Below are 23356 nucleotides of genomic sequence, written 5' to 3'. Positions count from 1 at the left end.
GACATTTGTTAAAAACAAACATGCCCTGAATCTCATTGCTGATATGACATGTATAATTGAATGTTTTGTATACAGTATAAGATCTGACGTTTGTTCAAATATATATTCTTCAACCTGTGTGTTTGGTTATGTTCTTTGTTAAATATGCATTCTAAATGTATCATTTAACTCCCGTATATGTTTGTATAAATGGAAAAGTTCAAGAAAAAAAAAAAAAAAAAAAAACCGTAACCGTAAGTCGGAACCTTGAGCGATGTACCTTGGTAATCAGGGGACTAACAACAACGACGGACCAGGAAGCGACATTTTCGTAAGAGCAAGAAATGCAAACGGTTTATAAACTTTGAAATGCAGTGAGAATTCTAAAATTGTATTCAACCAATATTTATCAGATTAGTCTCGTTTCGCAAGAAAGAGGGACCTTCCGTCCGCGCTAACATTGCTAGTAAGTTAAGTTAGACCATAGAGGTGTCGTCATTGTGCTCTCAGCCATGTGGGGGGAGATCGACCCTGTTCCCGAGCCCAGTCCGCCTGTCAGCGTTGAACCAGAGGCCTGCAGACAGCCCGACCCCCGGAGACCACAGCCCGACCCCCGGGGAACCGGACCAGCTTCTAGCTGCTCTGAAACCGCCCACACCGAGGGGGACGAGCCGCAGGACAACCAGGTGAGAAACGGCAACAAGGAGGGAGATAGTGACGTGGAAACCAGATGTTACCAAAAATATTGATGACTACGCCCCTTTCATCTGTGATGTTAATGTGTGTGAACTAGCTAGCTAAATAAAGGCACCATTTAGCTACCAACCGGCGAATGACAAGGAATTGGCGAAGACAAGTGTGTGTGTGTGTGTGTGTGTGTGTGTGTGTGTGTGTGTGTGTGTGTGTGTGTGTGTGTGTGTTTTCCCAGGCGGATCCCATCGGTGTGTGTACCATGGTGGAGGTGGTGGCTGTGAGTGGTATTCAGGTGAAGAGCCAGCAGGTAGGTGAGGCAGAACTGACCGTAGCCCAGCGGAGAGAGGAGCTGCTGGGACAGTACCGGACCAAGCCCCTGGTGTTCCTGGAGCGATACCAGGTACCTCTTTTCTCGAACCCTGACAACCAGAACTGGGCTGGTCTTTCTTTTTGACTTATGGTCTCAGGGCACCATTGAAGATGAGACCCTGGTCTCAATTGGGTCTCTGAAGATGAGACCCTGGTCTCAGTTGGGCTCCACTGATTAAATTAAAGCTTAGAAAGTTAAGTATTTTTGAAATCCATATTTTTAGACACATTCTTTACACTTATTGTTTTTGAGACACAAATGCTTTGCCATCTCATTCACTTACTGTATTCACACAGTATCTCTGTATCTGAAACTTGGTATTAAATAGAAACTGACATATGACCAACCCCTGCTCCCCCATCACCTCTGACCTCTAACCCTCTGTCTCATCACATCTGACCTCTAACCCTCTCCCACAGGCCCACCTGAAGCCACAGCACCTGTCAGTATTCTGCCATCTGACTTCTGACCCCCGGGCGCAGTACTACTGCCGGGAGGTGAGGCGGAGAGCAGCGGGACGGACCAACAGGACCCGGGTACGAAACCAACGCTACGCTGCCCTCCGGGAGCTGCAGAGGGGTGAGCCTAGCAAGCAATCACAGACCCTGGTACTCAGGCTTCAGCACCAATCACAGACCCTGGTACTCAGTCTTCAGCACCAATCACAGACCCTGGTACTCAGGCTTCAGCACCAATCACAGACCCTGGTACTCAGGCTTCAGCACCAATCACAGACCCTGGTACTCAGGCTTCAGCACCAATCACAGACCCTGGTACTCAGTCTTCAGCACCAATCACAGACCCTGGTACTCAGTCTTCAGCACCAATCACAGACCCTGGTACTTGAGTAAAAGTCTAAAAGTGTTTGGTTTTAAATAGACTTAAGTATCAAAAGTAAATGCAATTGCTAAAATATATTTAAGTATAAAAAAGTCAAAGTATAAATAATTTCAAATTCCTTATGAAGCAAACCAGACGTCACCAGGGGCCGACACTCAGACATCATTTACAAACCAGACGGCACCAGGGGCCAACACTCAGACATCATTTACAAACCAGACATCACCAGGGGCCGACACTCAGACATCATTTACAAACCAGACGGCACCAGGGGCCAACACTCAGACATCATTTACAAACCAGACATCACCAGGGGCCAACACTCAGACATCATTTACAAACCAGACGTCACCAGGGGCCCACACTCAGACATCATTTACAAACCAGACGTCACCAGGGGCCCACACTCAGACATCATTTACAAACCAGACGTCACCAGGGGCCCACACTCAGACATCATTTACAAACCAGACGTCACCAGGGGCCCACACTCAGACATCATTTACAAACCAGAAGCGACTTACAGTCATGTGTGCATACATTCATGGGTGGTCAGTTACACTCTACCAACTGAGAATCAGACGTCACCAGGGGCCAACACTCAGACATCATTTACAAACCAGACGTCACCAGGGGCCAACACTCAGACATCATTTACAAACCAGACGGCACCAGGGGCCAACACTCAGACATCATTTACAAACCAGACGTCACCAGGGGCCAACACTCAGACATCATTTACAAACCAGACGGCACCAGGGGCCAACACTCAGACATCATTTACAAACCAGACGGCACCAGGGGCCAACACTCAGACATCATTTACAAACCAGACGTCACCAGGGGCCCACACTCAGACATCATTTACAAACCAGACGGCACCAGGGGCCAACACTCAGACATCATTTACAAACCAGACGTCACCAGGGGCCCACACTCAGACATCATTTACAAACCAGACGGCACCAGGGGCCCACACTCAGACATCATTTACAAACCAGACGTCACCAGGGGCCCACACTCAGACATCATTTACAAACCAGACGACACCAGGGGCCCACACTCAGACATCATTTACAAACCAGACGTCACCAGGGGCCCACACTCAGACATCATTTACAAACCAGACGTCACCAGGGGCCCACACTCAGACATCATTTACAAACCAGACGTCACCAGGCGCCAACACTCAGACATCATTTACAAACCAGACGACACCAGGGGCCCACGCCAACGCTCAGACATCATTTACAAACCAGACGTCACCAGGGGCCAACACTCAGACATCATTTACAAACCAGACGTCACCAGGGGCCAACACTCAGACATCATTTACAAACCAGACGTCACCAGGGGCCCACACTCAGACATCATTTACAAACCAGACGTCACCAGGGGCCAACACTCAGACATCATTTACAAACCAGACGTCACCAGGGGCCCACACTCAGACATCATTTACAAACCAGACGGCACCAGGGGCCAACACTCAGACATCATTTACAAACCAGACATCACCAGGGGCCGACACTCAGACATCATTTACAAACCAGACGACACCAGGGGCCCACACTCAGACATCATTTACAAACCAGATGGCACCAGGGGCCCACACTCAGACATCATTTACAAACCAGACGTCACCAGGGGCCAACACTCAGACATCATTTACAAACCAGACGTCACCAGGGGCCGACGCTCAGACATCATTTACAAACCAGACGTCACCAGGGGCCCACACTCAGACATCATTTACAAACCAGACATCACCAGGGGCCCACGCCAACACTCAGACATCATTTACAAACCAGACGTCACCAGGGGCCCACGCCAACACTCAGACATCATTTACAAACCAGACGTCACCAGGGGCCGACACTCAGACATCATTTACAAACCAGACGTCACCAGGGGCCCACACTCAGACATCATTTACAAACCAGACGGCACCAGGGGCCCACACACTCAGACATCATTTACAAACCAGACGTCACCAGGGGCCAAGACTCAGACATCATTTACAAACCAGACGTCACCAGGGGCCCACACTCAGACATCATTTACAAACCAGACGCCACCAGGGGCCAAGACTCAGACATCATTTACAAACCAGACGTCACCAGGGGCCAACACTCAGACATCATTTACAAACCAGACGTCACCAGGGGCCCACACTCAGACATCATTTACAAACCAGACGCCACCAGGGGCCAAGACTCAGACATCATTTACAAACCAGGGGGGGCCAAGACTCAGACATCATTTACAAACCGTGTGTGTGTGTGTGTGTGTGTGTGTGTGTGTGTGTGTGTGTGTGTGTGTGTGTGTGTTTTCAGGGGCCAACACTCAGACATCATTTACAAACAGACGTCACCAGGGGCCAGCTCAGACATCATTTACAAACCAGGCGTCACCAGGGGCCAGTACTCAGACATCATTTACAAACCAGACGGCACCAGGGGCCAACACTCAGACATCATTTACAAACCAGACATCACCAGGGGCCAACACTCAGACATCATTTACAAACCAGACGTCACCAGGGGCCCACACTCAGACATCATTTACAAACCAGACATCACCAGGGGCCACGCCAACACTCAGACATCATTTACAAACCAGACGTCACCAGGGGCCAACACTCAGACATCATTTACAAACCAGACCACCAGGGGCCGACACTCAGACATCATTTACAAACCAGACGTCTGACTCAGACATCATTTACAAACCCATGGGGCCAACACTCAGACATCATTTACAAACCAGACGGCACCAGGGGCCAGTACTCAGACATCATTTACAAACCAGACGACACCAGGGGCCCACACTCAGACATCATTTACCCCCAGAGGGCACCAGGGGCCCACACTCAGACATCATTTACAAACCAGACGTCACCAGGGGCCAACGCTCAGACATCTTTACCCCAGGCTCACCAGGGGTCACTCAGTCTCATTTACAAACCAGAGGTACCAGGGGCTTCAGCACACTGACATCATTTACAAACCAGAGGCCCAGGGGCCCAGGGACATCATTTACACCCAGGTACCAGGGGCCCAACACAGACCATTTACAAACCAGTACCAGGGTTCAGGCCATCATTTACAAACCAGAGTCCCAGGGGCCAGTACTCAGACATCATTTACAAACCCTGACGTACACAGGGGCCCAACACTCAGTCATTTACAAACCAGACGTCACCAGGGGCCAACACTCAACATCATTTACAAACCAGGTACCAGGGGCCAGTACTCAACATCATTTACAAACCAGACCAGGGGCCAACACTCAGACATCATTTACAAACCAGACGGCAGGGGCCCACTTCAGACATCATTTACAAACCAGGTACCAGGGGCCCACACCAGACATCATTTACAAACCAGACGTCACCAGGGGCCAACACTCAACATCATTTACAAACCAGGTACTCGTCACCAGGGGCCAGTACTCAGACATCATTTACAAACCAGACCCCAGGGGCCCAGGGACGGCACCAGGGGCCCACCCAATCACTCAGACCCATTTACTTGAGCCCAGAGGGCCAACACTCAGACATGTCTCTAGACCCAAAAAACCAGAGGGGCCAACACTCAGACATCATTTACAAACCAGACGTCACTTCAACATGACATCATTTACAAACCAGACGTCACCAGGGGCCAACACTCAGACATCATTTACAAACCAGACGTGAGACCAGGGGCCAACACTCAGACATCATTTACAAACCAGACGTCACCAGGGGCCAACACTAGACATCATTTACAAACAGACGCACCAGGGGCCCACGCCAACACTCAGACATCATTTACAAACCAGACGTCACCAGGGGCCCACGCCAACACTCAGACATCATTTACAAACCAGACGTCACCAGGCGCCAACACTCAGACATCATTTACAAACCAGACGGCACCAGGGGCCCCAGACATCATTTACAAACCAGACGTCACCAGGGGCCAACACTCAGACATCATTTACAAACCAGACGTCACCAGGGGCCCACACTCAGACATCATTTACAAACCAGACGTCACCAGGGGCCAACACTCAGACATCATTTACAAACCAGACGTCACCAGGGGCCCAACACTCAGACATCATTTACAAACCAGACGTCACCAGGGGCCAACACTCAGACATCATTTACAAACCAGACGACACCAGGGGCCCACACTCAGACATCATTTACAAACCAGACGTCACCAGGGGCTGTTCTGTTTAGTGAGTCCTCCAGATCAGAGGCAGTAGGGATGACCAGGTATGTTCTCTGTTTACCCCCAGAGGGCCAGTACTTCAACATGTCTCTGTTTACCCCCAGAGGCAGGGGATGACCAGTACTTCAACATAGTCTATGTTCTAACCCCCCAGAGGGATGACCAGTACTTCAACATGTCTCTAACCCCCAGAGGGCCAGTACTTCAACATGTCTCTAACCCCCAGAGGGCCAGTACTTCAACATGTCTACTTCAACATGTCTCTAACCCCCCAGAGGGCCAGTACTTCAACATGTCTCTAACCCCCAGAGGGCCAGTACTTCAACATGTCTCTAACCCCCCAGAGGGCCAGTACTTCAACATGTCTCTTACCCATGTCCTAACCCCCAGAGGGCCAGTACTTCAACATGTCTCTAACCCCCAGAGGGCCAGTACTTCAACATGTCTCTAACCCCCAGAGGGCCAGTACTTCAACATGTCTCTAACCCCCCAGAGGGCCAGTACTTCAACATGTCTCTTACCCCCAGAGGGCCAGTACTTCAACATGTCTCTACCCCCAGAGGGCCAGTACTTCAACATGTCTCTACCCCCAGAGGGCCAGTACTTCAACATGTCTCTAACCCCCAGAGGGCCAGTACTTCAACATGTCTCTTACCCCCAGAGGGCCAGTACTTCAACATGTCTCTACCCCCCCAGAGGGCCAGTACTTCAACATGTCTCTACCCCCAGAGGGCCAGTACTTCAACATGTCTCTAACCCCCCCAGAGGGCCAGTACTTCAACATGTCTCTTACCCCCCAGAGGGCCAGTACTTCAACATGTCTCTAACCCCCAGAGGGCCAGTACTTCAACATGTCTCTAACCCCCCAGAGGGCCAGTACTTCAACATGTCTCTAACAGTGTCTCTAACCCCCAGAGGGCCAGTACTTCAACATGTCTCTAACCCCCAGAGGGCCAGTACTTCAACATGTCTCTAACCCCCAGAGGGCCAGTACTTCAACATGTCTCTACCCCCAGAGGGCCAGTACTTCAACATGTCTCTTACCCCCCAGAGGGCCAGTACTTCAACATGTCTCTAACCCCCAGAGGGCCAGTACTTCAACATGTCTCTAACCCCCAGAGGGCCAGTACTTCAACATGTCTCTAACCCCCAGAGGGCCAGTACTTCAACATGTCTCTACCTCTAACCCCCAGAGGGCCAGTACTTCAACATGTCTCTTACCCCCAGAGGGCCAGTACTTCAACATGTCTCTAACCCCCAGAGGGCCAGTACTTCAACATGTCTCTAACCCCCAGAGGGTCAGTACTTCAACATGTCTCTTACCCCCCCAGAGGGCCAGTACTTCAACATGTCTCTAACCCCCCCAGAGGGCCAGTACTTCAACATGTCTCTAACCCCCCAGAGGGCCAGTACTTCAACATGTCTCTAACCCCCAGAGGGCCAGTACTTCAACATGTCTCTAACCCCCAGAGGGCCAGTACTTCAACATGTCTCTAACCCCCCAGAGGGCCAGTACTTCAACATGTCTCTAACCCCCCCAGAGGGCCAGTACTTCAACATGTCTCTTACCCCCCAGAGGGCCAGTACTTCAACATGTCTCTTACCCCCCCAGAGGGCCAGTACTTCAACATGTCTCTAACCCCCCAGAGGGCCAGTACTTCAACATGTCTCTAACCCCCCCAGAGGGCCAGTACTTCAACATGTCTCTAACCCCCAGAGGGCCAGTACTTCAACATGTCTCTAACCCCCCAGAGGGCCAGTACTTCAACATGTCTCTAACCCCCCCAGAGGGCCAGTACTTCAACATGTCTCTTACCCCCCAGAGGGCCAGTACTTCAACATGTCTCTAACCCCCCCAGAGGGCCAGTACTTCAACATGTCTCTTACCCCCAGAGGGCCAGTACTTCAACATGTCTCTTACCCCCCCAGAGGGCCAGTACTTCAACATGTCTCTAACCCCCCCAGAGGGCCAGTACTTCAACATGTCTCTAACCCCCCAGAGGGCCAGTACTTCAACATGTCTCTTCAAACATGTCTCTTACCCCCAGAGGGCCAGTACTTCAACATGTCTCTTACCCCCAGAGGGCCAGTACTTCAACATGTCTCTAACCCCCCAGAGGGCCAGTACTTCAACATGTCTCTAACCCCCAGAGGGCCAGTACTTCAACATGTCTCTAACCCCCAGAGGGCCAGTACTTCAACATGTCTCAAGAGGGCCAGTACTTCAACATGTCTCTTACCCCCAGAGGGCCAGTACTTCAACATGTCTCTAACCCCCAGAGGGCCAGTACTTCAACATGTCTCTAACAGAGTACTTCAACATGTCTCTAACCCCCAGAGGGCCAGTACTTCAACATGTCTCTAACCCCCAGAGGGCCAGTACTTCAACATGTCTCTAACCCCCAGAGGGCCAGTACTTCAACATGTCTCTAACCCCCAGAGGGCCAGTACTTCAACATGTCTCTAACCCCCCCAGAGGGCCAGTACTTCAACATGTCTCTAACCCCCCCAGAGGGCCAGTACTTCAACATGTCTCTAACCCCCCAGAGGGCCAGTACTTCAACATGTCTCTAACCCCCAGAGGGCCAGTACTTCAACATGTCTCTAACCCCCCCAGAGGGCCAGTACTTCAACATGTCTCTTACCCCCCAGAGGGCCAGTACTTCAACATGTCTCTAACCCCCAGAGGGCCAGTACTTCAACATGTCTCTAACCCCCCCAGAGGGCCAGTACTTCAACATGTCTCTAACCCCCAGAGGGCCAGTACTTCAACATGTCTCTAACCCCCAGAGGGCCAGTACTTCAACATGTCTCTAACCCCCCCAGAGGGCCAGTACTTCAACATGTCTCTAACCCCCCAGAGGGCCAGTACTTCAACATGTCTCTAACCCCCCCAGAGGGTCAGTACTTCAACATGTCTCTTACCCCCCCAGAGGGCCAGTACTTCAACATGTCTCTTACCCCCCCAGAGGGCCAGTACTTCAACATGTCTCTAACCCCCCAGAGGGCCAGTACTTCAACATGTCTCTAACCCCCCCAGAGGGCCAGTACTTCAACATGTCTCTAACCCCCCCAGAGGGCCAGTACTTCAACATGTCTCTTACCCCCCAGAGGGCCAGTACTTCAACATGTCTCTTACCCCCCAGAGGGCCAGTACTTCAACATGTCTCTAACCCCCAGAGGGTCAGTACTTCAACATGCTCTTACCCCCAGAGGGCAGTACTTCAACATGTCTCTAACCCCCCAGAGGGCCAGTACTTCAACATGTCTCTACCCCCCAGAGGGTCAGTACTTCAACATGTCTCTAAGCCCCCCCGAGGGCCAGTACTTCAACATGTCTCTAACCCCCCCAGAGGGCCAGTACTTCAACATGTCTCTAACCCCCCCAGAGGGCCAGTACTTCAACATGTCTCTTACCCCCCCAGAGGGCCAGTACTTCAACATGTCTCTTACCCCCCCCCCAGAGGGCCAGTACTTCAGTGAGGACCAGATGAGAAGCCGAGAGCCCCTACTGTATGAGCAATACATCGGCCAATACCTGACAGAGGAGGAGCTGCTACATCGCTCCCTCGAGGCCATGCAGGGAGGAGCAGGGGAGGAGCGGGGGCCGGGGGGAGCAGAGGGGGGGCTGGCCCACCTCCTCCTCACCTCCTACCAGGAGAGACTGATCCAGAGCCGGCTGCAGGAGGAGCAGGACAGGGAGGAGGAGGGGGAGGAAGGTAAGACACAGCATCACCAGCCAGACGTGTGTTTAACAAGGGAAATAGTTTGTCAACAGTTGAGAAGGTAGTCTGTACGATGTGGCCGTGTAGTTAGAATAGCAGCGCAATGTGGCCATGTAGTTAGAATAGCAACGCAATGTGGCCGTGTAGTTAGAATAGCAACGCAATGTGGCCGTGTAGTTAGAATAGCAACGCAATGTGGCCGTGTAGTTAGAATAGCAACGCAATGTGGCCGTGTAGTTAGAATAGCAACGCAATGTGGCCGTGTAGTTAGAATAGCAACGCAATGTGGCCGTGTAGTTAGAATAGCAACGCAATGTGGCCGTGTAGTTAGAATAGCAACGCAATGTGGCCGTGTAGTTAGAATAGCAACGCAATGTGGCCGTGTAGTTAGAATAGCAACGCAATGTGGCCGTGTAGTTAGAATAGCAACGCAATGTGGCCGTGTAGTTAGAATAGCAACGCAATGTGGCCGTGTAGTTAGAATAGCAACGCAATGTGGCCGTGTAGTTAGAATAGCAACGCAATGTGGCCATGTAGTTAGAATAGCAACGCAATGTGGCCATGTAGTTAGAATAGCAGTGTAATGTGGCCATGTAGTTAGAATAGCAACGTAATGTGGCCATGTAGTTAGAATAGCAACGTAATGTAATGTGGCCATGTAGTTGGAATAGCAACGTTATGTAATGGGCCATGTAGTTAGAATAGCAACGTTATGTAATGTGGCCATGTAGTTAGAATAGCAACGTAATGTGGCCATGTAGTTTAGAATAGAATAGCAACGTGTGTGGCCATGTAGTTAGAATAGCAACGTAATGTAATGTGGCCATGTAGTTAGAATAGCAACGTTATGTGGCCATGTAGTTAGAATAGCAACGCAATGTGGCCATGTAGTTAGAATAGCAACGTAATGTGATGTGGCCATGTAGTTAGAATAGCAACGTTATGTGATGTGGCCATGTAGTTAGAATAGCAACGTAATGTGGCCATGTAGTTAGAATAAAGTGTAATGTAATGTGGCCATGTAGTTAGAATAGCAACGTAATGTGGTCCATGTAGTTAGAATAGCAGTGTAATGTGGCCATGTAGTTAGAATAGCAGTGTAATGTAATGTGGCCATGTAGTTAGAATAGCAGTGTAATGTGTCCATGTAGTTAGAATAGCAACGTAATGTGGCCATGTAGTTAGAATAGCAACGTCAATGTGGCCATGTAGTTAGAATAGCAACGCAATGTGGCCATGTAGTTAGAATAGCAACGCAATGTGGCCATGTAGTTAGAATAGCAGTGTAATGTGGCCATGTAGTTAGAATAGCAACGTAATGTGGCCATGTAGTTAGAATAGCAACGTAATGTAATGTGGCCATGTAGTTAGAATAGCAGTGTAATGTGGCCATGTAGTTAGAATAGCAGTGTAATGTGGCCATGTAGTTAGAATAGCAGTGTAATGTGGCCATGTAGTTAGAATAGCAACGTAATGTGGCCATGTAGTTAGAATAGCAACGTAATGTAATGTGGCCATGTAGTTGGAATAGAAGTGTAATGTGGCCATGTAGTTAGAATAGCAGTGTAATGTGGCCATGTAGTTAGAATAGCAGTGTAATGTGGCCATGTAGTTAGAATAGCAGTGTAATGTGGCCATGTAGTTAGAATAGCAGTGTAATGTTGCCATGTAGTTAGAATAGCAACGTAATGTAATGTGGCCATGTAGTTAGAATAGAAGTGTAATGTGGCCATGTAGTTAGAATAGCAGTGTAATGTGGCCATGTAGTTAGAATAGCAGTGTAATGTGGCCATGTAGTTAGAATAGCAACGTAATGTGGCCATGTAGTTAGAATAGCAACGTAATGTAATGTGGCCATGTAGTTAGAATAGCAACGTAATGTAATGTGGCCATGTAGTTAGAATAGCAGTGTAATGTGGCCATGTAGTTAGAATAGCAACGTAATGTAACATGGCCATGTAGTTAGAATAGCAGTGTAATGTGGCCATGTAGTTAGAATAGCAGTGTCATGTGGCCATGTAGTTAGAATAGTAATGTAATGTGGCCATGTAGTTAGAATAGCAACTGTAATGTAATGTGCCATGTAGTTAGAATAGCAACGTAATGTGATGTGGCAATGTAGTTAGAATAGCAGTGTAATGTGGCCATGTAGTTAGAAAAGCAGCAACGTAATGTAATGTGGCCATGTAGTTAGAATAGCAACGTAATGTAATGTGGCCATGTAGTTAGAATAGCAACGTAATGTAATGTGGCCATGTAGTTAGAATAGCAGTGTAATGTGGCCATGTAGTTAGAATAGCAACGTTATGTAACATGGCCATGTAGTTAGAATAGCAGTGTAATGTGGCCATGTAGTTAGAATAGCAGTGTCATGTGGCCATGTAGTTAGAACTCGTCTCTGTGTCTCACGGTACTGGGTTGTCCTCTTCAGATCACGTCTCTCTGTGTCTCATGGTACTGTGTTGTCCTCTTCAGATCACGTCTCTCTGCGTCTCATGGTACTGTGTTGTCCTCTTCAGATCACGTCTCTCTGTGTCTCATGGTACTGTGTTGTCCTCTTCAGATCACGTCTCTCTGTGTCTCATGGTACTGTGTTGTCCTCTTCAGATCACGTCTCTCTGTGTCTCATGGTACTGTGTTGTCCTCTTCAGATCACGTCTCTCTGTGTCTCATGGTACTGTGTTGTCCTCTTCAGATCACGTCTCTCTGTGTCTCATGGTACTGTGTTGTCCTCTTCAGATCACGTCTCTCTGTGTCTCATGGTACTGTGTTGTCCTCTTCAGATCACGTCTCTCTGTGTCTCATGGTACTGTGTTGTCCTCTTCAGATCACGTCTCTGTGTCTCATGGTACTGTGTTGTCCTCTTCAGATCACGTCTCTCTGTGTCTCATGGTACTGTGTTGTCCTCTTCAGATCACGTCTCTCTGTGTCTCATGGTACTGTGTTGACCTCTTCAGATCACGTCTCTGTGTCTCATGGTACTGTGTTGTCCTCTTCAGATCACGTCTCTCTGTGTCTCATGGTACTGTGTTGACCTCTTCAGATCACGTCTCTGTGTCTCATGGTACTGTGTTGTCCTCTTCAGATCACGTCTCTCTGTGTCTCATGGTCCTGTGTTGTCCTCTTCAGATCACGTCTCTGTGTCTCATGGTACTGTGTTGACCTCTTCAGATCACGTCTCTGTGTCTCATGGTACTGTGTTGACCTCTTCAGATCACGTCTCTGTGTCTCATGGTACTGTGTTGTCCTCTTCAGATCACGTCTCTGTGTCTCATGGTACTGTGTTGTCCTCTTCAGATCACGTCTCTGTGTCTCATGGTACTGTGTTGTCCTCTTCAGATCACGTCTCTCTGTGTCTCATGGTACTGTGTTGTCCTCTTCAGATCACGTCTCTGTGTCTCATGGTACTGTGTTGTCCTCTTCAGATCACGTCTCTGTGTCTCATGGTACTGTGTTGTCCTCTTCAGATCACGTCTCTCTGTGTCTCATGGTACTGTGTTGTCCTCTTCAGATCACGTCTCTCTGTGTCTCATGGTACTGTGTTGTCCTCTTCAGATCACGTCTCTCTGTGTCTCATGGTACTGTGTTGTCCTCTTCAGATCACGTCTCTGTGTCTCATGGTACTGTGTTGTCCTCTTCAGATCACGTCTCTCTGTGTCTCATGGTACTGTGTTGTCCTCTCAGATCACTGTGTCTCATGGTACTGTGTTGTCCTCTTCAGATACTGTGTCTGTGTCTCATGTACTGTGTTGTGTGTGTGTCTCTGTGTCTCATGGTACTGTGTGTGTGTGTGTCCGTGTGTGTGTGTCACGGTACTGTGTTGTCTGTGTCTCATGGTACTGTGTTGTCCTCTTCAGATCACTGTCTCTGTGTGTCTCATGGTACTGTGTTGTCCTCTTCAGATCACGTCTCTGTGTCTCATGGTACTGTGTTGTCCTCTTCAGATCACGTCTCTCTGTGTCTCATGGTACTGTGTTGTCCTCTTCAGATCACGTCTCTGTGTCTCATGGTACTGTGTTGTCCTCTTCAGATCACGTCTCTGTGTGTCTCATGGTACTGTGTGTCTTCAGGTACTGTGTGTGTGTCTCACGGTACTGTGTTGTGTCTTCAGATCACTGTCTCTGTGTCTCATGGTACTGTGTTGTGTGTCTTCAGGTACTGTCTGTGTGTGTCTCATGGTACTGTGTTGTCCTCTTCAGATCACTGTCTCTCTGTGTCTCATGGTACTGTGTTGTCCTCTTCAGATCTCTCACGTCTGTGTGTGTCTCATGGTACTGTGTGTCTCATGGTACTGTGTGTCTCACGGTACTGTGTGTCTCTCATGGTACTGTGTGTGTGTCTCATGGTACTGTGTGTCTCATGGTACTGTGTGTCTCACGGTACTGTGTGTGTGTGTCTCACGGTACTGTGTGTGTGTCTCACGGTACTGTGTGTGTCTCTCACGGTACTGTGTGTCTCATGGTACTGTGTGTGTGTGTCTCACGGTACTGTGTGTGTGTGTGTCTCACGGTACTGTGTGTGTGTCTCACGGTACTGTGTGTGTGTGTCTCACGGTACTGTGTGTGTGTGTCTCACGGTACTGTGTGTGTGTCTCACGGTACTGTGTGTGTGTGTCTCACGGTACTGTGTGTGTCTCACGGTACTGTGTGTGTGTGTGTCTCACGGTACTGTGTGTGTGTGTCTCACGGTACTGTGTGTGTGTGTCTCACGGTACTGTGTGTGTGTGTCTCACGGTACTGTGTGTGTGTCTCACGGTACTGTGTGTGTGTGTCTCACGGTACTGTGTGTGTGTCTCACGGTACTGTGTGTGTCTCACGGTACTGTGTGTGTATGTGTGTGTGTCCTCTGTGTGTGTGTGTCCTCCAGTGTGTGTCCACGGTACTTCTCATGTGTGTCTCATGGTACTGTGTGTGTGTCTCACGGTACTGTGTGTGTGTGTCTCACGGTACTGTGTGTGTGTGTCTCACGGTACTGTGTGTCTCACGTACTGTGTGTCTCTCATGGTACTGTGTGTGTGTGTCTCTCACGGTACGGTACTGTGTGTGTGTGTCTCACGGTACTGTGTGTGTGTGTCTCATGGTACTGTGTGTGTGTCTCATGGTACTGTGTGTGTGTGTGTCTCACGGTACTGTGTGTGTGTGTCTCACGGTACTGTGTGTGTGTCTCACGGTACTGTGTGTGTGTGTCTCACGGTACTGTGTGTGTGTCTCTCATGGTACTGTGTGTGTGTGTCTCACGGTACTGTGTGTGTGTGTCTCATGGTACTGTGTGTGTGTGTCTCACGGTACTGTGTGTGTGTGTCTCACGGTACTGTGTGTGTGTCTCTCATGGTACTGTGTGTGTGTGTCTCACGGTACTGTGTGTGTGTGTGTCTCTCACGGTACTGTGTGTGTGTCTCTCATGGTACTGTGTGTGTGTCTCACTGTGTGTGTGTCTCACGGTACTGTGTGTGTGTGTCTCACGGTACTGTGTGTGTGTGTCTCACGGTACTGTGTGTGTGTCTCACGGTACTGTGTGTGTCTCACGGTACTGTGTGTGTGTGTCTCACGGTACTGTGTGTGTGTGTCTCACGGTACTGTGTGTGTGTCTCACGGTACTGTGTGTGTGTGTCTCACGGTACTGTGTGTGTGTCTCACGGTACTGTGTGTGTGTCTCACGGTACTGTGTGTGTGTGTCTCACGGTACTGTGTGTGTGTGTCATGGTACTGTGTGTGTGTCTCACGGTACTGTGTGTGTCTCACGGTACTGTGTGTGTGTGTCTCACGGTACTGTGTGTGTGTCTCACGGTACTGTGTGTGTGTGTCTCTCACGGTACTGTGTGTGTCTCACGGTACTGTGTGTGTGTGTCTCACGGTACTGTGTGTGTGTGTCTCGCTGTCTTGTGTGTGTGTGTCTCACGGTACTGTGTGTGTGTGTCTCACGGTACTGTGTGTGTGTGTGTCTCACGGTACTGTGTGTGTGTGTCTCACGGTACTGTGTGTGTGTGTCTCACGGTACTGTGTGTGTGTCTCACGGTACTGTGTGTGTGTCTCTCATGGTACTGTGTGTGTGTCTCACGGTACTGTGTGTGTGTCTCTCACGGTACTGTGTGTGTGTCTCACGGTACTGTGTGTGTGTCTCTCACGGTACTGTGTGTGTGTCTCTCACGGTACTGTGTGTGTGTCTCTCACGGTACTGTGTGTGTGTGTCTCTCACGGTACTGTGTGTCTCTCACGGTACTGTGTGTGTGTCTCTCATGGTACTGTGTGTGTGTCTCATGGTACTGTGTGTGTGTCTCTCACGGTACTGTGTGTGTGTGTGTCTCACGGTACTGTGTGTGTGTGTCTCACGGTACTGTGTGTGTGTGTGTCTCACGGTACTGTGTGTGTGTGTCTCTCGGTACTGTGTGTGTGTGTGTGTCTCACGGTACTGTGTGTGTGTGTCTCTCACGGTACTGTGTGTGTGTGTCTCTCACGGTACTGTGTGTGTCTCACGGTACTGTGTGTGTGTGTGTCTCACGGTACTGTGTGTGTGTGTCTCTCACGGTACTGTGTGTGTGTCTCTCACGGTACTGTGTGTGTGTGTGTCTCTCACGGTACTGTGTGTGTGTCTCTCACGGTACTGTGTGTGTGTGTCTCTCACGGTACTGTGTGTCTCTCACGGTACTGTGTGTGTGTGTCTCATGGTACTGTGTGTGTGTGTGTGTCTCACGGTACTGTGTGTGTGGTGCCTCCAGGTGGAGGGTTGGGGGCAGAGGGCTATGAGCCAACACCCCAGGAGAAAGCTCTGCTCAGGGACGAGTTCATCACTCAGATGTACCAGCGCTTCCTGGACGGACACGACAAAGACTTTAACTACAGGTTAGTAGCTGGCTGGCCAACTGGGGAGACTAACCGGGCTGGCCAACTGGGGAGACTAACCGGGCTGACTAACTGGGGAGACTAACCGGGCTGGCCAACTGGGGAGACTAACCGGGGAGACTAACTGGGGAGACTAACCGGGCTGACTAACTGGGGAGACTAACCGGGCTGGCCAACTGGGGAGACTAACCGGGCTGACCAACTGGGGAGACTAACCGGGCTGACCAACTGGGGAGACTAACCTGGCCAACTGGGGAGACTAACTGGGCTAACTGGGGAGACTAACCGGGCTGGCCAACTGGGGAGACTAACCGGGCTGACTAACTGGGGAGACTAACCGGGCTGACTAACTGGGGAGACTAACCGGGCTGGCCAACTGGGGAGACTAACCGGGCTGGCCAACTGGGGAGACTAACCGGGCTGGCCAACTGGGGAGACTAACCGGGCTGACCAACTGGGGAGACTAACCGGGCTGGCCAACTGGGGAGACTAACCGGGCTGGCCAACTGGGGAGACTAACCGGGCTGGCCAACTGGGGAGACTAACCGGGCTGGCTAACTGGGGAGACTAACCGGGCTGACTAACTGGGGAGACTAACCGGGCTGGCCAACTGGGGAGACTAACCGGGCTGGCCAACTGGGGAGACTAACCGGGCTGGCTAACTGGGGAGACTAACCGGGCTGACCAACTGGGGCTGGCCAACTGGGGAGACTAACCGGGCTGGCCAACTGGGGAGACTAACCGGGCTGGCCAACTGGGGAGACTAACCGGGCTGACCAACTGGGGAGACTAACCGGGCTGGCCAACTGGGGACTAACTGGGGAGACTAACCGGGCTGACCAACTGGGGAGACTAACCGGGCTGACTAACTGGGGAGACTAACCGGGCTGACTAACTGGGGAGACTAACCGGGCTGACCAACTGGGGAGACTAACCGGGCTGACTAACTGGGGAGACTAACCGGGCTGGCCAACTGGGGAGACTAACCGGGCTAGTGTAGTGGACTAGCTGTGTGTGTTGTAGTGGACAGACTGAACTACTGTACTAGCTGTGTGTGTTGTAGTGGACAGACGGAACTACTGTACTAGCTGTGTGTGTTGTAGTGAAGTGGACAGACTGAACTACTGGCTGTGTGTTGTAGTGGACAGACTGAACTACTGTACTAGCTGTGTGTTGTAGTGTAGACTGAACTACTGTACTAGCTGTGTGTAGTGAAGTGGACAGACTGAACTACTGTACTAGCTGTGTGTGTTGTAGTGGACAGACTGAACTACTGTACTAGCTGTGTGTGTTGTAGTGTAGTGGACAGACTGAACTACTGTACTAGCTGTGTGTGTTGTAGTGAAGTGGACAGACTGAACTACTGTACTAGCTGTGTGTGTTGTAGTGGACAGACTGAACTACTGTACTAGCTGTGTGTAGTGTAGTGGACAGACTGAACTACTGTACTAGCTGTGTGTTGTAGTGTAGTGGACAGACTGAACTACTGTACTAGCTGTGTGTAGTGTAGTGGACAGACTGAACTACTGTACTAGCTGTGTGTGTTGTAGTGAAGTGGACAGACTGAACTACTGTACTAGCTGTGTGTTGTTGTGGACAGACTGAACTACTGTACTAGCTGTGTGTAGTGTAGTGGACAGACTGAACTACTGTACTAGCTGTGTGTTGTAGTGGACAGACTGAACTACTATACTAGCTGTGTGTAGTGTAGTGGACAGACTGAACTACTGTACTAGCTGTGTGTTGTAGTGGACAGACTGAACTACTGTACTAGCTGTGTGTAGTGTAGTGGACAGACTGAACTACTGTACTAGCTGTGTGTTGTAGTGGACAGACTGAACTACTGTACTAGCTGTGTGTGTTGTAGTGTAGTGGACAGACTGAACTACTTTACTAGCTGTGTGTTGTAGTGGACAGACTGAACTACTATACTAGCTGTGTGTTGTCGTGGACAGACTGAACTACTGTACTAGCTGTGTGTTGTAGTGGACAGACTGAACTACTGTACTAGCTGTGTGTGTTGTAGTGTAGTGGACAGACTGAACTACTTTACTAGCTGTGTGTTGTAGTGGACAGACTGAACTACTATACTAGCTGTGTGTTGTCGTGGACAGACTGAACTACTATACTAGCTGTGTGTGTTGTAGTGAACAGACTGAACTACTATACTAGCTGTGTGTGTTGTAGTGGACAGACTGAACTACTATACTAGCTGTGTGTGTTGTAGTGGACAGACTGAACTACTATACTAGCTGTGTGTGTTGTAGTGGACAGACTGAACTACTATACTAGCTGTGTGTTGTAGTGGACAGACTGAACTACTATACTAGCTGTGTGTTGTAGTGAACAGACTGAACTACTATACTAGCTGTGTGTTGTCGTGGACAGACTGAACTACTATACTAGCTGTGTGTTGTCGTGGACAGACTGAACTACTGTACTAGCTGTGTGTTGTCGTGGACAGACTGAACTACTATACTAGCTGTGTGTGTTGTAGTGAAGTGGACAGACTGAACTACTGTACTAGCTGTGTGTGTTGTCGTGGACAGACTGAACTACTGTACTAGCTGTGTGTTGTCGTGGACAGACTGAACTACTATACTAGCTGTGTGTGTTGTAGTGAAGTGGACGGGAACCCCGACTACGACAACCTGGACATCGTCAACAGAGATGCAGAGGAGAAGTACTTCGATGAGGATGAAGAGGAGGAGGAGGAAGAGGAGGACATGACTATAGATGTGTCATGACAGCAGCTGTCATTGGACTGTAAATATCATAACTTGTAATAACTATACTATGTAATGTTTCTACTCTGTTTATTCTCCTCACATTCATTTAATATTCAGTTTGCATGGATAGCAATAAATCATGAGTGTTTACGTACGTTGTTAGTCAGTTGAATTATTTCTTACTAGTTCCTGATTGGACGGGACTCCACACCCTGCTGACAACACTGGCCAATGAAGTATTTCTGAATGAGTCAGAGCTGATTGTAACTGAGTCAGTATTTCTGAATGAGTCAGAGCTGATTGTAACTGAGTCAGTATTTCTGAATGAGTCAGAACTACTGTACTATTTCTGATTGTGAACTACTATACTGAGTGTGTGTATTTCTGAATGAGTCAGAGAGCTGATTGTAACTGAGTCAGTATTTCTGAATGAGTCAGAGAGCTGATTGTAACTGAGATCAGAGGATTTCTGAATGAGTGAGAGGAGATTGTCTGGAGGACATGACTATGAGTCAGAGAGCTGATTGTAACTGAGTCAATATCATAACTGATGTAATAACTATACTGATTGTAACTGAGTCAGTATTTCTGAATGAGTCAGTCAGAGCTGATTGTAACTGAGTTAGTATTTCTGTTTATTGTAACTGAGTCAGTATTTCTGAATGAGTCAGAGAGCTGATAGTAATAAATCATGAGTGTTTAACTGAGTCAGTATTTCTGTTGAGTTAGTGATTGTTGAATTATTTCTTACTGAGTTCAGAGAGCTGATTGTAACTGAGTCAGTATTTCTGAATGAGTCAGACTGATTGTAACTGAGTTAGTATTTCTGAATGAGTCAGAGAGCTGATTGTAACTGAGTCAGTATTTCTGAATGAGTCAGAGAGCTGATTGTAACTGAGTCAGTATTTCTGAATGAGTCAGAGAGCTGATTGTAACTGAGTCAGTATTTCTGAATGAGTCAGAGAGCTGATTGTAACTGAGTCAGTATTTCTGAATGAGTCAGAGAGCTGATTGTAACTGAGTCAGTATTTCTGAATGAGTCAGAGCTGATTGTAACTGAGTCAGTATTTCTGAATGAGTCAGAGCTGATTGTAACTGAGTCAGTATTTCTGAATGAGTCAGAGAGCTGATTGTAACTGAGTCAGTATTTCTGAATGAGTCAGAGAGCTGATTGTAACTGAGTCAGTATTTCTGAATGAGTCAGAGAGCTGATTGTAACTGAGTCAGTATTTCTGAATGAGTCAGAGAGCTGATTGTAGTATTTCAAAGGACTGAAAACAGGTGTATTTTGGGTTCCAGGAGTGAAATCAGATATTTTTATTTCAGAGGGATTTTTCCCGTCCCATTTCCATTAATGGGGGAGAACACAGTCAGGGATTTCAACTAGCTAATGAATCCTGTAAATTAAGAGTGCTCATGATTGTCCCAACCATGTAATACCGCTCTTATGGTTCACTTGACCAGTCTTATATTTAAGCAATAAGGCACGAGGTGGTGTGATATATGGCCAATATACCACGACTAAGGGTTGTCCTTAGGCACGACGCATCGCAGAGTGCCTGGACACAGAGCCTTAGCCGTGGTATATTGGCCATATATCACACCGCCTCGTGCCTTATTGCTTTTATAAACTGGTTATCAAATCAAATGTATTTATATAGCCCTTCGTACATCAGCTGATATCTCAAAGTGCTGTACAGAAACCCAGCCTAAAACCCCAAACGGCAAGCAATGCAGGTGTAGAAGCACGGTGGCTAGGAAAAACTCCCTAGAAAGGCCAAAACCTAGGAAGAAACCTAGAGAGGAACCAGGCTATGTGGGGTGGCCAGTCCTCTTCTGGCTGTGCCGGGTGGAGATTATAACAGAACATGGCCAAGATGTTCAAATGTTCATAAATGACCAGCATGGTCGAATAATAATAAGGCAGAACAGTTGAAACTGGAGCAGCAGCACGGCCAGGTGGAAGTTGAAACTGGAGCAGCAGCACGGCCAGGTGGACTGGGGACAGCAAGGAGTCATCATGCCAGGTAGTCCTGAGGCATGGTCCTTGGTCTCAGGTCCTCTGAGAGAGAGAAAGAAAGAGAGAATTAGAGAGAACATACTTCAATTCACACAGGACACCGGATAAGACAGGAGAAGTACTCCAGATATAACAAACTGACCCTAGCCCCCCGACACAAGCTACTGCAGCATAAATACTGGAGGCTGAGACAGGAGGGGTCAGGAGACACTGTGGCCCCATCTGATGACACCCCCGGACAGGGCCAAACAGGAAGGATATAACCCCACCCACTTTACCTTTATTTTACCAGGTAGTTGGAGATTTTTGGTTCCAACCGCTTTGTCTTTGAGACATAGAATAGGTGAACGGATGATCTCTGCATGTGTGGTTCCCACAGCCCCCACAGCACAAGAGGGATATCTTCAACCACCAACTTATCATCCTGAGACAAGGCCAAGTATAGCCCACAAAGATCTCCGCCACGGCACAACCCAATGGGGGGACGCCAACCCAGACAGGAAGATAACATCAGTGACTCAACCCACTCAAGTGACGCACCCCTCCCAGGGACGGCATGCAAAAGCACCAGTGAGCCAGTGACTCAGCCCCTGTAATAGGATTAGAGGCAGAGAATCCCAGTGGAAAGAGGGGATCCGGCCAGGCAGAGACAGCAAGGGCGGTTCGTTGCTCCAGAGCCTTTCCGTTCACCTTCCCACTCCTGGGCCAGACTACACTCAATCATATGACCCACTGAAGAGATGAGTATTCAGTAAGGACTTAAAGGTTGAGACCGAGTTTATCAACGTAATTAGAGCAGTAAAAATACATGTTTTGTCATACATTTTACATTTACATTTAAGTCATTTAGCAGACGCTCTTATCCAGAGCGACTTACAAATTGGTGCATACACCTTATGACATCCAGTGGAACAGCCACTTACAATAGTGCATCTAAATCTTAGATACCTGTGGTATACCACGGCTTTCAGCCAATCAGCATCCAGGAGCCAAACTACCCGGTTTATAAGTGGCAGATTTGATGAGGCTGAGGTAAAGACCCATCACACCATCAGGTGAAAGCAGGCAGGGAGAAGCACCCTTCTCAAATCAAACAGTAATCTGTGCTGCTCTGTCATGTTGTCAACGAGGCAGCATGGTGCATTGTCCAGAAACATCTCTTTTCCATTAAATTAATGTTAGAATCTTTTATTTTTCATTGGGAAGGCGTGTTTATCAAAAATGACTGGAGCTGGAGTTATTTATTTCACCTTTATTTAACCAGGTAGGCCAGTTGAGAACAAGTTCTCATTTACAACTGCAACCTGGCCAAGATATCTCCCTCTAACTTTACATAGCCCATCTGTAAATAGCCCATCCAACTACCTCATCCCCATATTGTTATTTATTTTTTCACCAGCTGCTGCCTGTTATATAACGTATTGTTTTATCTTTAGTTGAATCTGTAATGTAATTACACAATGAATGTGTTTGAACTCCAGGAAGAGTAGCTGCTGCCTTGGCAGGAACTAATGGGGATCCATAATAAACCCCAGGAAGAGTAGCTGCTGCCTTGGCAGGAACTAATGGGGATCCATAATAAACCCCAGGAAGAGTAGCTGCTGCCTTGGCAGGAACTAATGGGGATCCATAATAAACCCCAGGAAGAGTAGCTGCTGCCTTGGCAGGAACTAATGGGGATCCATAATAAACCCCAGGAAGAGTAGCTGCTGCCTTGGCATAAACTAATGGGGATCCATAATAAACCCCAGGAAGAGTAGCTGCTGCCTTGGCAGGAACTAATGGGGATCCATAATAAACCCCAGGAAGAGTAGCTGCTGCCTTGGCAGGAACTAATGGGGATCCATAATAAACCCCAGGAAGAGTAGCTGCTGCCTTGGCAGGAACTAATGGGGATCCATAATAAACCCCAGGAAGAGTAGCTGCTGCCTTGGCAGG

General features: G+C 48.7%; 1 protein-coding gene across 1 annotated transcript; it reads left to right on the top strand.

Annotated features, from left to right (window-relative positions):
- The first annotated feature begins 216 nt into the window (after nucleotides 1-216).
- ccdc97 (coiled-coil domain containing 97) lies at nucleotides 217-19552 on the top strand. The gene is made up of 8 exons (XM_052514712.1): nucleotides 217-332; nucleotides 490-665; nucleotides 908-1072; nucleotides 1462-1621; nucleotides 9570-9850; nucleotides 12220-12328; nucleotides 16546-16669; nucleotides 19290-19552. Exons 1-8 carry the CDS (start codon nucleotides 254-256, stop codon nucleotides 19414-19416), a joined length of 1221 nt encoding a protein of 406 aa, XP_052370672.1. The 5' UTR covers nucleotides 217-253; the 3' UTR covers nucleotides 19417-19552.
- Nucleotides 19553-23356: the final 3804 nt, after the last annotated feature.

The sequence above is a fragment of the Oncorhynchus keta genome, unplaced genomic scaffold (assembly GCF_023373465.1).
Source record: "Oncorhynchus keta strain PuntledgeMale-10-30-2019 unplaced genomic scaffold, Oket_V2 Un_scaffold_19589_pilon_pilon, whole genome shotgun sequence".
NCBI classification, from domain to species: domain Eukaryota; kingdom Metazoa; phylum Chordata; class Actinopteri; order Salmoniformes; family Salmonidae; genus Oncorhynchus; species Oncorhynchus keta.
The sequence above is the reverse complement of the archived record's forward strand: the minus strand, read 5'-3'. Positions and strand labels throughout refer to the sequence as shown.

Excerpts from the sequence above, each read along its gene's own strand:
- ccdc97 (XM_052514712.1), top strand. The coding sequence starts at position 254 with ATGTACCTTGGTAATCAGGGGACTAACAACAACGACGGACCAGGAAGC. Across the intron at positions 333-489 it reads AAGAGCAAGAAATGCAAACG|CCATGTGGGGGGAGATCGAC; the intron begins GTTTATAAACTT and ends TTGTGCTCTCAG. Across the intron at positions 666-907 it reads ACGAGCCGCAGGACAACCAG|GCGGATCCCATCGGTGTGTG; the intron begins GTGAGAAACGGC and ends GTGTTTTCCCAG.